At 30.5% G+C, this 12958-nt stretch overlaps 1 protein-coding gene across 1 annotated transcript in view; it reads right to left on the bottom strand.

Annotated features, from left to right (window-relative positions):
- Positions 1–8484: 8484 nt before the first annotated feature.
- Spf45 (splicing factor 45) overlaps positions 8485–12958 on the bottom strand; it is a 49516-nt gene continuing 45042 nt past the window's right edge. The window contains exon 3 of the mRNA XM_072537685.1: positions 8485–8872. Within this exon, the coding sequence (XP_072393786.1) occupies positions 8585–8872 (288 nt within the window). The 3' untranslated portion in view covers positions 8485–8584. The remainder of the gene's footprint in view (positions 8873–12958) is intronic.

Genomic DNA, 12958 nt, shown 5'->3' with positions numbered 1-12958 from the left:
TTTTTCACTAAAATGAACTTTTAAACTGTAAATACACATTTTTGTAAAGAAACGCCTTCAGTCAGTGTATTCGTAACCTATTCGTAACCTATTTACAGCGGTGTGATTTGGCGATGTATTAGAGAAACACCATAAGTCCATGACTAAAGGCGTTTCTCCTATGCATCGCGCATGTCGTCGATATGGATGATGCAATAATGCCAATAATTTGCAGTCAAGTTCAATCTTGTGTTGTGAATACACGTAGATAAATAAATGTGTAGGAATACGAACACAGTAGTAATAATATTATGGATTACTTATTTCTATTATATCTTGACAAAAACATTTTAAAATGAGTGAAAGCGACAGTGATCATAACGATATTAATTTACCTCATAAGAAAAAAAAAGGAATAAAAAGACCCTACGAATATATAAATGAAATAATAAAACGAGCTAGAGTCAAAGGAAACGAATACATCAATTGGAAGGGGAAGAACGTTCCTGCAGTTCCTTCTCCATCCTCCACAGATTGCAAGTAAGTTGATAATTTGTTAATTTTCTATTAAAAAGTTTTCTTTGAAAACAATTTTTTGTTGACTGATCAAATTAAATTTGTTAGCAGTGTGCAGTTCCTTCTCCATCCTCCACAGATTGCAAGTAAGTTGATAATTTGTTAATTTTCTATCAAAAAGTTTTCTTTGAAAACAATTTTTTGTTGACTGATCAAATTAAATTTGTTGATATGTACTTAATTTTTAGGTGCAGGAGAAAGTGCTTTTCATTGATAAGTAACGATGAAAAAATTCAGATTTTCCAACGATTTAGGGACCTGACTACAAAAAATAAGCAGGATTGTTACTTACAAAGCCTAATTTCCGCAACTGAAGTTAAGAAACGACGTAGAAGAAAAGGACTTGGTGAGTCTTCAAAACCTAATAGAAGTAGTAGCTATGTGTACTCCATATCAACCCCTAATAGAAAAAATACCGTTTGTAAATTAGAATTCTGTTTTATTCACGGAGTATCAATTGATCGAGTGAGGCGACTTGTATTTCTTTTAAGTGCAGGAAAATCACCATTCGACAAACGAGGAAAAAATACTCCAGGCAATGAAATTTCTGGTATTTCAAATGAAATTGGTTAAAGAAATGGCCGAGTCCAACGAGGAAATTGGGGTTATTTCTATAGATTTTATGCAGAATCTTTAGTTGATACAAATTCCGGTACAAGAGGTTTTCTATCTTCGCCAGGTAATTGTGAACGTTTTTTATATTCACAATAATATAACAGGAAAAGCGACGTTTTTCTTGTATCATGAGGGTAACGGTACGAAGGGGCCGAATGAAGTTTTCTCATTTCTCATGAGATATTTTAAAGAAAACGTGCCGTTAGTGAAATGTCTTCATGTTTTCTCTGACGGGTGTGGGGCGCAAAATAAAAACTACACTGTGTTAAGATTTTTTTCCGCTTTAATTTCGCTCGAAAAATTTAAGACTATTGACCATTATTTTCCTATTAGGGGTCATTCCTTCCTACCCTGTGATAGGGATTTTGCGGTGATTAAAAGAAAAATTAGAAAAGTAGACCGTATATACACCATCGAAGAATATGGACAACTGATAAAAACTTCATGTAAAAATAACCGCTTTAATGTGGTATTGGTCAATGCTGAAGACGTAATTAATTACAAAAGTTGGTGGCCAGAGTACTACAAAAAAACCATGTTATCCGCGGAATTCAGTGGCAAAAATATTCCAAGGAATCAGAAGGTTCAACTAAAAATAAGCCAATTCATGCATTTTCACCACTCCTACGAGAACGCAAACTTGGTTGTAGCACACCCTTTTATTAACGGATTAACCATTCAGTGGCAAAAATATTCCAAGGAATCAGAAGGTTCAACTAAAAATAAGCCAATTCATGCATTTTCACCACTCCTACGAGAACGCAAACTTGGTTGTAGCACACCCTTTTATTAACGGATTAACCAATCACACCTTCAGGCTTAACAGTAATAAAAAAATACACTAATATTGCCTGAAGCATTGGCATATCCCAGTGGAAAGATTCCGATCAATTATAAGAAGATCGTTGATATAAAAAAACTACAAAGTTATATACCGGATGTAGAAAATATCCAGGATTATTATAATGAATTGTTCAACTGGCCCACAACGACCAATAATATACGTGAATTTTTTTTTTTTTATTATTGTAATAATATTTTTGTACTTTTTAATATAAACTACAGTGCTATGTGTATTTTTTTTCATTTTAATTCCTTATAAAGTTTAGTTTTAGGTGACGCTGAACAATTTATTTGAGAAACCCCATAAGTCAACCAACTTTGAGCTTATTCTCAATCTTTTTTTCAAAAAATATTGGATAAAAAAAGTCAGCAAGCAGTATATAAATGGAATTAGGTCAGTATTTAAGATGTAGAAATCTTCGTGTTTTCCTCACACATTTTTTTCTGTTTTTCCGAAAGTTTAGTTTTTGGACTTATGGGGTTTCTCAAATAACCGATTCTCTATCAGTACTTACTTTTAAAGTAAGTACTGATAGGATCATTCAGCCTTGAGATTTATATTTTATTTATGTTTTGATTTGTTTAATTAATGAAATAATTAAATGAAGTAGATTACATCTATAAACATCAATAGAGTCAAAGTAGATCTTAATAATATATATATATATATATATATATATATCTACGGCATCAAGTGGACTCCTCACATATTAAAATTCAGGTTCAAGTGAGCTCCGCTCCGTGGCCGCCGATATAGGGAGCTCGCTTGACCATTCCATAATATTGGCTCTGTCGATTCGTTAACATGTAGTTTCATAATTTTTAAAAAGTTTGTGGAGCCCATAAGTACTCCTGTAAATTCAAAAGTGATAGAATCAATTAGCAGCAAAGATGGAAAAGTTAGAATTCTCCGTGTCCATACTGCTGATGGAGAATATATTCGCCCTATCACTAAGATGATTCCTCTTTCATTGTCTGAAGCCGATAGCCTTCAGTAGCACTGTAGTTGTACTTAAGAAGTAAGTTTAGGATATTTCTAGCTGAAGTTATACTTCACCTAACTGTGCACCCCCCAGTATGGATAAATTTCTGTAAGAAATGTATCCAAGTGTTGCTACGCCAATGGTAGCAATTAATTTTTCATAACAACAATTCTTAACTTCTACCTAGGTACATTCTCATGACAGTCGATAATGTATTTAAAAGATATGTTTACCCGTAGATTAACTTTCTCCGACCAATTCCAAAAATTTCTCTGTTAGACAAGAATTCAAAAGGTCGGTTTTTACCTACCTCTGTATAGAACTATCGAAGTTGTCCCCCGCCGCTCGAAAATCCCTTGCAATAGTCAGGTATTGAAAATCGGAATTTTAAGTCAGTATAATATTGTACCCCAGCTTAGCTGGTCGCTCGCATATTAGTTAGTTTTTAGTTTCGAATTCGATATAATTCGATGCATTTTTGGTTTAAGAGTTTTTAGACTATAGCGTAATCAGTATCAAATTGTATCCCAGCTGAGCTGGTCGCTTCTTGTTTTAGAGTTTTATCTTCCGATATTGTAATTATCGTTACATAGCTTAGACTTAAAAGCTGAACGTTCATTAGTTATTAAGTTTATTCATATATAAGAAAACGTCCTTAGTTGAAGTGATAGTAGTAATATTTAATCTGTATTAGTGCTTGTGTTTGTAGTGTCGTGGACCAGTGTATAGACAGTGATCGGGGCTATTTCAATAAAGAACTTGCGCTAAAACTTTGGCTAGATATTAACTTAGTTGTAGTAATATTCAATTATTAAATTACGTATTGTTTGAACTGCTTGTGTTCTTATTTCCCACGCCAGTGGGTGGTCCTTCGGATTGGAAGTAATTACAAGAATTAGTACGCTCTAAATGGTAGCAATATCGCCATCCTAATTTGTTGAACAAACGTCCGTTTAATTCTACCAGTGTCCGTATTCAGATGTTGGCCGTCATCATGTTTAAAATTTCCCTTTTCAATCGCTTCTTAAGTTTCTATACCGGTGTTGTATTACTTTTTCTCTATTGTAAAATGCTGAAAACCTAAAATATGTGGTTTATATAAGATGGTACACCACCACATTCTAGAGAGAGGGCAGTGAGAACATACTTAAATATAACTTTTCTGAAATTTGGATTGGTCGTGGATTTAATTCATAAAAAATACCAAAAGAATACTTATTATTCATTATGTAAATTGTTTATCCATTTTTAATAGGACAATTAGAAACTAGATCACAGGTATTGAATAACACATATGTATCATGATTCGTAATACTTTTTCTACAAATATAACCATAAAGACTCAGCATTTTTACAAAAACCACATCGTTGCCCTTTTAATCGATATTATTATAAATAAAGTAAACACACAGACAATTTAGTTCAGCATAATATTAGTTCGTTAGTAAATCATAATAGTCCATTTGTTCGAGATGTAATTATAGTTACTCGTAAGCTGTAACGTAAATATATAAATAAGTAATGTCATCGATAGGTTATTCTGTGTGTATATAAGTAATCAATGAACGAGATACATCACACATTATTCAACCTCTGCGACAAATCAGATGTAGTTCCATAAGATTTAGATATGTATCCAAAAGAATATATTCATCCATTATATAATATAGCCACCACGTAGCCCAAAATCTAATCCGCTTGATTTTGGTGTATGGGGCGCATTAAAACAACGTCTCTATAAGAAACCCATAAACATTCCAAATCAACTATGGGAATAAATAAATACTGCAGCAGTTTCTTTAGAACCAATGATACTATTTAATATGAGATGATCTTTTATGGAATATATTGACAAATGACTTAAAGAAATTGGTGGACATATTGAACTCTTACTTTGACAAAAAGTTATGTTATCTAGTTTAACTATTTCTGAATTTGGTTTGTAAACAAAATGTTTGGATTATGACTTTAATTTAACATAAAATGTTTGATTTTGATGTTTGAATAACTATTAACTTTAGTTAAAGATATTATATACCAAAATTCAGTTAGTTTTTGTCTATTTTTCCTTCGTTGTCCGGAGTAATTGCCTTAAATCAAAATTATGCAGCTGATTTGTAAAATGCGATTACCTCGAAAACTGTTGAGTTTTGAAGTTATTAACAGGTATAACTTTTTTTTGTTAAAATAATTTATCTTTAATATTTTGTGTCACAAATACAAGTAACTTAAAGAACCAAAAGTTAAGTGCAATTTATGCCACATACGTGGCGTCCTTTATCAGCTACATCAAAGTGTGCATCAAATTATAATTTCTCATATTTAAAAGTCCTTAGTTATAAATTTTTATACATAAATGTTTACAAACATGGAAGTTACAGCGAAAAATGAAATTTTAAATTTGCATTTAACACTCTGTATCTTTCTTAATATAAACATTTTATTACAGCAATTTGGATTAAATCATAATATTTAAAAGTGTAGAATCTACTATTTCTTTTTGTACAATTACTTAAGGACCACCCTGTATAAAGCAAATATGTCTATTATCATCCATAGTATCATGTGATATGTCGTATGTCGCTATATGTTCATTAATAACGAAAACTATGTGTAAAACCCTTTTGGTAGTATCTTTGTTTGTTTTTTATATCTCAATATATTCGTTATATCCTCCCCTTTCATTTGCTATGTCGCATGTTAGGATTCAATGTTTATTTTGTATTTAGCCAGAGGCCTTTTTAAGTTAATAAATCAAAATTTGTCTTATAGTAAATTAATTTCTATTCATAGTACCCTATGATATCTCGTATGGCGGCTATACGTTCATTATTAATGAAGATACTGTGTAGTACCTTTTTGGTATAGCCTTTTCACATAAAAATGCTTGCACGTCACAATTTATATAAAGTGACGTCACTTATATTTAAAATTTCCAGAACGTCAACCTTAGAGTTCAAATTTTCCTAACACAGCTAATAATACGAAACCCATACGGAACTGCGCGGTCTTTCATAGGCGTCAACATGGTGTAATAATCAGAAAAATGTAATCATCATTATATTGAAAATTTTAGAATTAATTTGATTAAATAATCAAAAACATTTGTTATTATTAATAATATAAATTTTATGAAATAACTCTTTAAATCTAATATTTCACAAAATAATAATTTTAGTTAAATAGATTAGACAATTGTACGCAACTGATACGGGAATACTTCAAATTTTATTGACAGTTCAGCGTATGGCAAATTTTTTTGAAGTGTTGCCGCTTTTTTATAATAAGAATTTTGTTTACGTTATGATTCCTTAGACAATTTGATTATAATATATTATACATTAATAAATTGTATTTATACATAGATATTAAATTTAGATTAATAGCTTTAAAAACTAATTATTGTTGTGTATTGTGATTGTGTTATGCCAAAACAAATAAATAGTCTGTAGAAAGCTGATAAGCTTTCATATAAGATAGATTCTTTTGAACAAGAAATAATGGGTCATTTTTACTATTAAAGCCCTAAAGGAGGTAAGTTTAAAATTTAGAATATATAATTTTGTATTAAAATGTTTTCTTATGTATTTTAGTGTGTTGCAGTAGTCTTAAAACTAAGTGTATTTCCTGTTAATATAATAGTTTGACAAATAGTTGACATCTTAAAAATTCCTCACTTACTAACTATTCTGATGTTTTGGCAATGCTGTGAGGTTCGGACGTTGTAAATCTTGAATGATGTGCAGACATTTTTATGTGAATTATGCTATATAGTATTTTTCATATAAAAATGCGTATTAATATATAATATATTATGATCAAATTGTGTAAGAAATGAAAACATAAACAAAATTCTTACTCTAACAAAGTGGCAACACTTTAATAATTTTGCCACACGCTGACTCTCAAAAAATTTGAAGTATTCCCGTATCAGTTGCGTACAATTGTCTAATATAGTTAATTAAAATATTATTTTGTGGAATATTAGACTTGAAAGAGTTATTTCATAAAATTTATATTATTAATAATAACAAATGTTTTTGGTTATTTAATCAATATAGTTCTAAAATTACCAATATATTGATTACATGTTTCTGATTATTATACCATGTTGACGCCTATGAAAGATCGAGCAGTTCTGTATGGGTTTTGTATTATTAGCTGTGTTAGGAAAATTTAAACTCTGAAGGTTCACGTTCTGGAAATTTTAAATGTAAGTGACGCCACTTTATATAAATATTGACGTGCACGCAATTTTATATGAAAAATACTATAGTCGCCTTGTTTGTTTTTTTTACTTATTCTTAATTTCCTCCCCTTTCATTTGGAATGTCACATGTTAGGATTCGCTCAGTTGTTTATTTTTGTATACAGCCAGAGGCCTTCTTTAAGTCAATAATTCAAAATGTTTTTTAGTTAAATTATTTTTATCCATAGTGCCCTATGATATCTCGTATGTAGCTATACGTACAATAGTAATGAAGATACTGTGTAGTGGCCTTTTAGTAGTTGCCTTGTTTGTTTTTTTCTATCTGAATATATTCGTTATATCTTCTCTCTTGAAGTCAATAAATCCAAATTTGTCTTATAGTAAATCTATTTGTATTCATAGTACCTTATGATATCTCATTATTTTCATGGAATTCATTTGGAAACTCCTTACCATATCTCTTTAGTTTTTATAAAAACCTATCAATGACATTGTCTGTTTGTGGGTCCAAGATATACTGACCGAAACACTTGTCGATGGGCTTTGGTTTACAATTATAAAGTCCTGTAAATCTAAAATTAATGTAACCTTTAATTGCGGTTTAGAAAAATGTGGTTCATTATTGTTTTGTTAAACTTTCACTTTCGACGAAGGTATTGTTTTGAAAAAAAAAAAGTAAGTAGTACTTACCTTTCATATTATCAATACATTTGTTTAATTAAAAAATTATGAAACTCGATATTAACCAGAAAAAGGTTAGTTTAGACTAATTTCATTTTGACAATCAGCAAATCGTTCGTGCAGCATAAATTTTGTCTACGGTAAGGAAACAGTTTAATTTCACGTCTGCGCAGAGTGCATAGTTTACAAACGGTAAGCAAACCACTGCAGAAACAAAACTATTTTGTGTCAAAATTCAAAATCGAGCCGAGATATCGCGAGTTAAATAAAAAAATTTATCAAAATTATAAAATCACAGTTTTCTTATTTATTTGTTTCCCCACTCCAATCAAAAAATTTTACTTAGAAAAGTTGTACCACTAAAAACATTTTGGTACCAAATTTGTCCGGTACCCACAGAGCTACGGGTTTATGGAAAACTAAAGCATTTTTTGGCGTTCGCCGCTTACCTAATTAGTTCAAACAGTTGACGGTAGGGCGAACTTAAACAATCGTTTTATGTACCGTCAACGTTGGACTCTATATAGCGAATATTATTAAATATTTAAGTCATTATAATACTCTATCGTAAATGTAATTAGATACAAATATCATAACAAATTTTTATAATATATTTAAAGCAGAAATTGAAACATACATAAAAAAATATATTTAACGCAGAAATTAAAATTACAAATAAATTATTAGTTTACAACAATTAATCTAATAATTGTAAATTGTCAAACTTTTCAGTATCATAAAAGGCTGCTTTAACTTGTCTTCCTCCAAAAAATCGTCCATTTAAATCAACAACAGCTTTAATAGCACTTTCGATTCTTAAAAATTCTACGAATATCCGTACGCATTCTTCCGGATTATCATTGGAAATTTCATGTATAATGACGCTGGCAACCGGACCGTATTTTGTATTGCATTCATCTTTTACTTCTGGTTCTAATTCGTCATCCACTTCTCCAGGACCTACCATATTCTTTAGTAATACGACCTAAAATTTGTAATATTTAATCAAATTCAAAATATGACGGCACAGCGGTATTATACATAATTTACAAACTCTCGCTAAAAATAAATTGCAATTTTAATACCAACATAACTTTTCAATGATTTTCTTATTACTGACAACATTCTGTCTATGTATTTACTGAATTATAAACAAATTATATAGCATAAATACACTATTTTAATTGTATTTCTTTGTTAAAGTTGGCTGGTAGTCATGTACACGTTTCAGTATCTTCAACTACAAGCTTTTAAAAAATAGCGAATTCATCGTGCTTTTATACATAGTACATTTTTGTTGACAGAAATGATTTCTTGAAAATATTCAGGTGTTAAGCCATTTACTATTTTGAAGATGAAAATCATGGTGAAATAAAACATTCTATTTTTTACAGACAACCAATTTTACATCGTCCCAATTGAGGTATGGCAATTTGTTTAAAGAATTATTCTCACTCCTCGATTTTGTAATTTTTGCAACATGTTAAATTTGTTAAGATTAAATAAAAATAAAATTGATGAACAATAGTCAAAATGATGTTGAACAATTGTGCTATATACCGCGATTTTTGGCCTCCATTGACAAATTTTGAGATATTCTGCTCAGAAAGTATAGTTTTTTTTATTTTTTTTATGGATCTACTCGAAGTGACTATCAAAACTCAAAATATTGTCAAGTTGCAATCCCAAAAATTTAACTATTGTAACCACTTCAATTTTTTATGTTTTATAGCGACAAACATTGCATTTGTTTTTTTTACATTCAAGTTCAGTTTGTTTATTTTAAAATATTTATCAACCATATATAAAATAGTATTTATATTTTGAATAGCTACATCAAAATTTTCATCACTACAACAAATTAGAGTATTGTTACGTAAAAATATGAGTCATATTAAAAACCTGTAAACATGTTGTTTATTCACTAATATGTTGTAGATTCTACGAGATCCTTCGATCAGCTGGCAGAAATCTACCTGAAACGGTCGCTTCGAAGTTTCCAGAAACCGGTCGAATGATGACCCGGCCGATTTACTTTCTAGTATAATCAGAGGGATTCGCCTGAACTCTCGAATAGCTGTATTTTCATATATAATAACGGAGCTTTCATTGAAAGAAGTCAGTCAAAAGAAGATATCGCGATCGGGTATTTTAAATGTGACGCTCGGATATATAAATTATTATAAGATAAATTAATATAAATAAATTAAATTCGTAAGTATTATAAATATTGAACCTTTAGTAAATTAAGATAAGAACAATAAATTAGAATTAATAAAGACTTAACAGTATCATCGGTAAAAGAATTAATATATTCACAGATTACAAAAATATCGATATCGTTAATGTACAGAATATATAAAAGGGGCCTAATACATTGTCTTGGGGAATCCCTGTATTACTATCTATTTCAGATGACAATTGGTCTTTAAAACGCACTTTCTCTTTGTGATGTTCTAAATAATTCTCGAACCACGTAATTACTGTACATCCTATGCCATTTGTTTTAGTTTAGAAATCAATATTGTCCTGTCGATGGTCTCAAAAGCTCTTTTTAAATCAAGAAATACACCGACTACATACATATTTTTATCTAAATTACTCTTTAAGTGACATAATGTAACTTGTAATGCTGATTCAGAAGAGAATTGTTTTCGAAAACCTGATTGATTATTAATTAAAATTTTATTTTTTGTGATATGTTCCAATAATTGTTCATAAACAGCAATTTCTAATAGTTTTTCTATAAGAGATAAAGTATTGATTGGTCGGAATTCTTCAGCTTTGATTATTATGAGTATTGGGTATTTATTTTTAATACATTAGGAATTCTAGCCGTAGTAAGAGATATATTAATTGAATTCAGCCTAACACGTGCAACGTGTACTATTTTGCAATTGAATGTTTCATGTACGAGCCCTGACAACTATATAACGGGACTAACTGAAATACACGCAAAATTCAGATAGTTGACAGTTTATTTGTTCTCAATCATGTTTTTTAACGTATTACTATGTAAGGTATTAGTATATAGGTCAGTACTATATACTATATTATGTATTACTATATAGGTCCAATTAGCAACACAAAACAAAATATACTACTCTAACAAAACTAATTAATAATAAGGAATGTTAATGTTTGGGCAACTAAACTATGGGACACAGAACGAATATGTATTTTTAAAACGCAGTAGCACCGACTTTAGACTTTATGGACGCTAAAATTCGGTTGGGCATTTACTCGACGAAGGATCTGCACTGTTTAGAGGTAAATTAATTGGAAATCTGCTTTATTTTGGGTTTAAGTTTGTGTAATGTTCGTTTTGGATTATTCGATGGTGTCTGTTTCATTTTATGCTATACTGTTTCCATGATATTTAAGTCAGAATTGTTAGAATCCCAAAAAATGACATTTATATTGTGGTTTTCAAACCAGTTGTAAGTGGTTCCGATCGTATGAGAGGCACTTCATCCTGCTGAAAAGTATAACTCCTGTAAGCATTTAATTGCACACTACTTGGAAGCAGGCTATTTTAAGGTATTTGTTGATATTTCGCAGCATTTACGGTATCCTAAATATATTAAAAACATCCTAACCCTGAAACTGCCATACAACTTCAAATCATCACTCATTTACGAAATTTTACGGTCTGTTTCAGTCTTTGTGAAAAGCCTGACGCTTAGTGCGAATAACTCGTTTGCGCTAATCATCAACACATACATTGAATTTTGATTCTTCACTAAAAATTACTTGGGATTAATCTTTTAATAACCAAGAAAGTTTAGATTTTACTCAAATAAGCCTGACTTGCTCATGTTTTGCTGTTAACAGTGGCTTTTCCTTTATTAAAAAAAAAAAACATAATAAAATAAAATATATTAAATTTCAAGTGCACTTTTAAGTTGTTATCTGTAATTTTACCTTATAAAACCTTAATCCAGATTTATCTTTGTACTTTGCGACAACATTCCCTTGACAGATTTAATCCAGTTTCATAATTCCAGTTTACCCTTTCAATGCTTGTTTTATTGCGGCAATAATTTTTAATCACCAATTCTAATTTTTTAATTGGTAGAGATACCAGGTACCATTTTATTAAAGTAATACAGCGACTCGCTCAATTTGACAAGAAATTAATTGTAGAATATAGTTTGACGTTTGTTGGAGTGTCCTGCTGCATTGTTTTCGTAGCCAAATTGTATTATCGTGTGTGGTTTTTAGCAGTTACTTCATACTGTCCCATTATTTAGTTGTCGCTAATTTTTACATATTTTGATTATCCTTATGCCATTAATAGGTTATGTGGTATGCGAGGTATGCAATTTATTCAACGCAAAATATCCAGACAGACCCATCAGCCAATCAACAGTAAGTAAAATAGTCCGAAAATTTGGAGAAACTGAGCGCGTTAAACATATTCCAAACGCTGGGCGACCTAAAATTGAACAATGTGAAACTTGATATTTTATTAAATGTACATGACAATCCTCACAGTAGTTCAACACAAATGGGTGAATATGCTGGAGTTTCCCAACAATCGGTATTACGTATTTTAAAAAAAGAAAAATACCATTCTTACAAAATTTATCTACATCAGGAATTAAACGACGACGATCCCGATCGCCGGCTTCAATTTTCTGAAATTATGCAGGATTATGTATCCGCAATCTACATTTCATCAATCAAATCCTTTTTTCCGATGAAGTCACATTTTTTATACATGGTACCGTGAATTGTCAAAATTGCAGATATTGGAATCAAGAAAATCCACATTGGATGACTGAGTCACACACGCAATATCCTCAGAAAGTAAATGTATGGGCAGGGATCATTAATGACAGAATCATTGGCCGTTTTTTCTTTAAAGAAAATCTAACAGGAGAACGTTATTTAACTTTTTTGAGAAATCAACTTATACCTTTCCTTGCTAACATGTATCCAAATAACAATAATCCAAATTTACCTAGTGAAAATATCTGGTTTCAACAAGATGAAGCTCCTTCGCATTACGCATGTGAAGTACGTCAATTTTTAAATCATTGCTTCCCCAGGAGGTGGATCGGAAGAC

This window comes from Diabrotica undecimpunctata, chromosome 7 (genome assembly GCF_040954645.1).
Source record: "Diabrotica undecimpunctata isolate CICGRU chromosome 7, icDiaUnde3, whole genome shotgun sequence".
NCBI classification, from domain to species: Eukaryota; Metazoa; Arthropoda; class Insecta; order Coleoptera; family Chrysomelidae; genus Diabrotica; species Diabrotica undecimpunctata.
The sequence above is the reverse complement of the archived record's forward strand: the minus strand, read 5'-3'. Positions and strand labels throughout refer to the sequence as shown.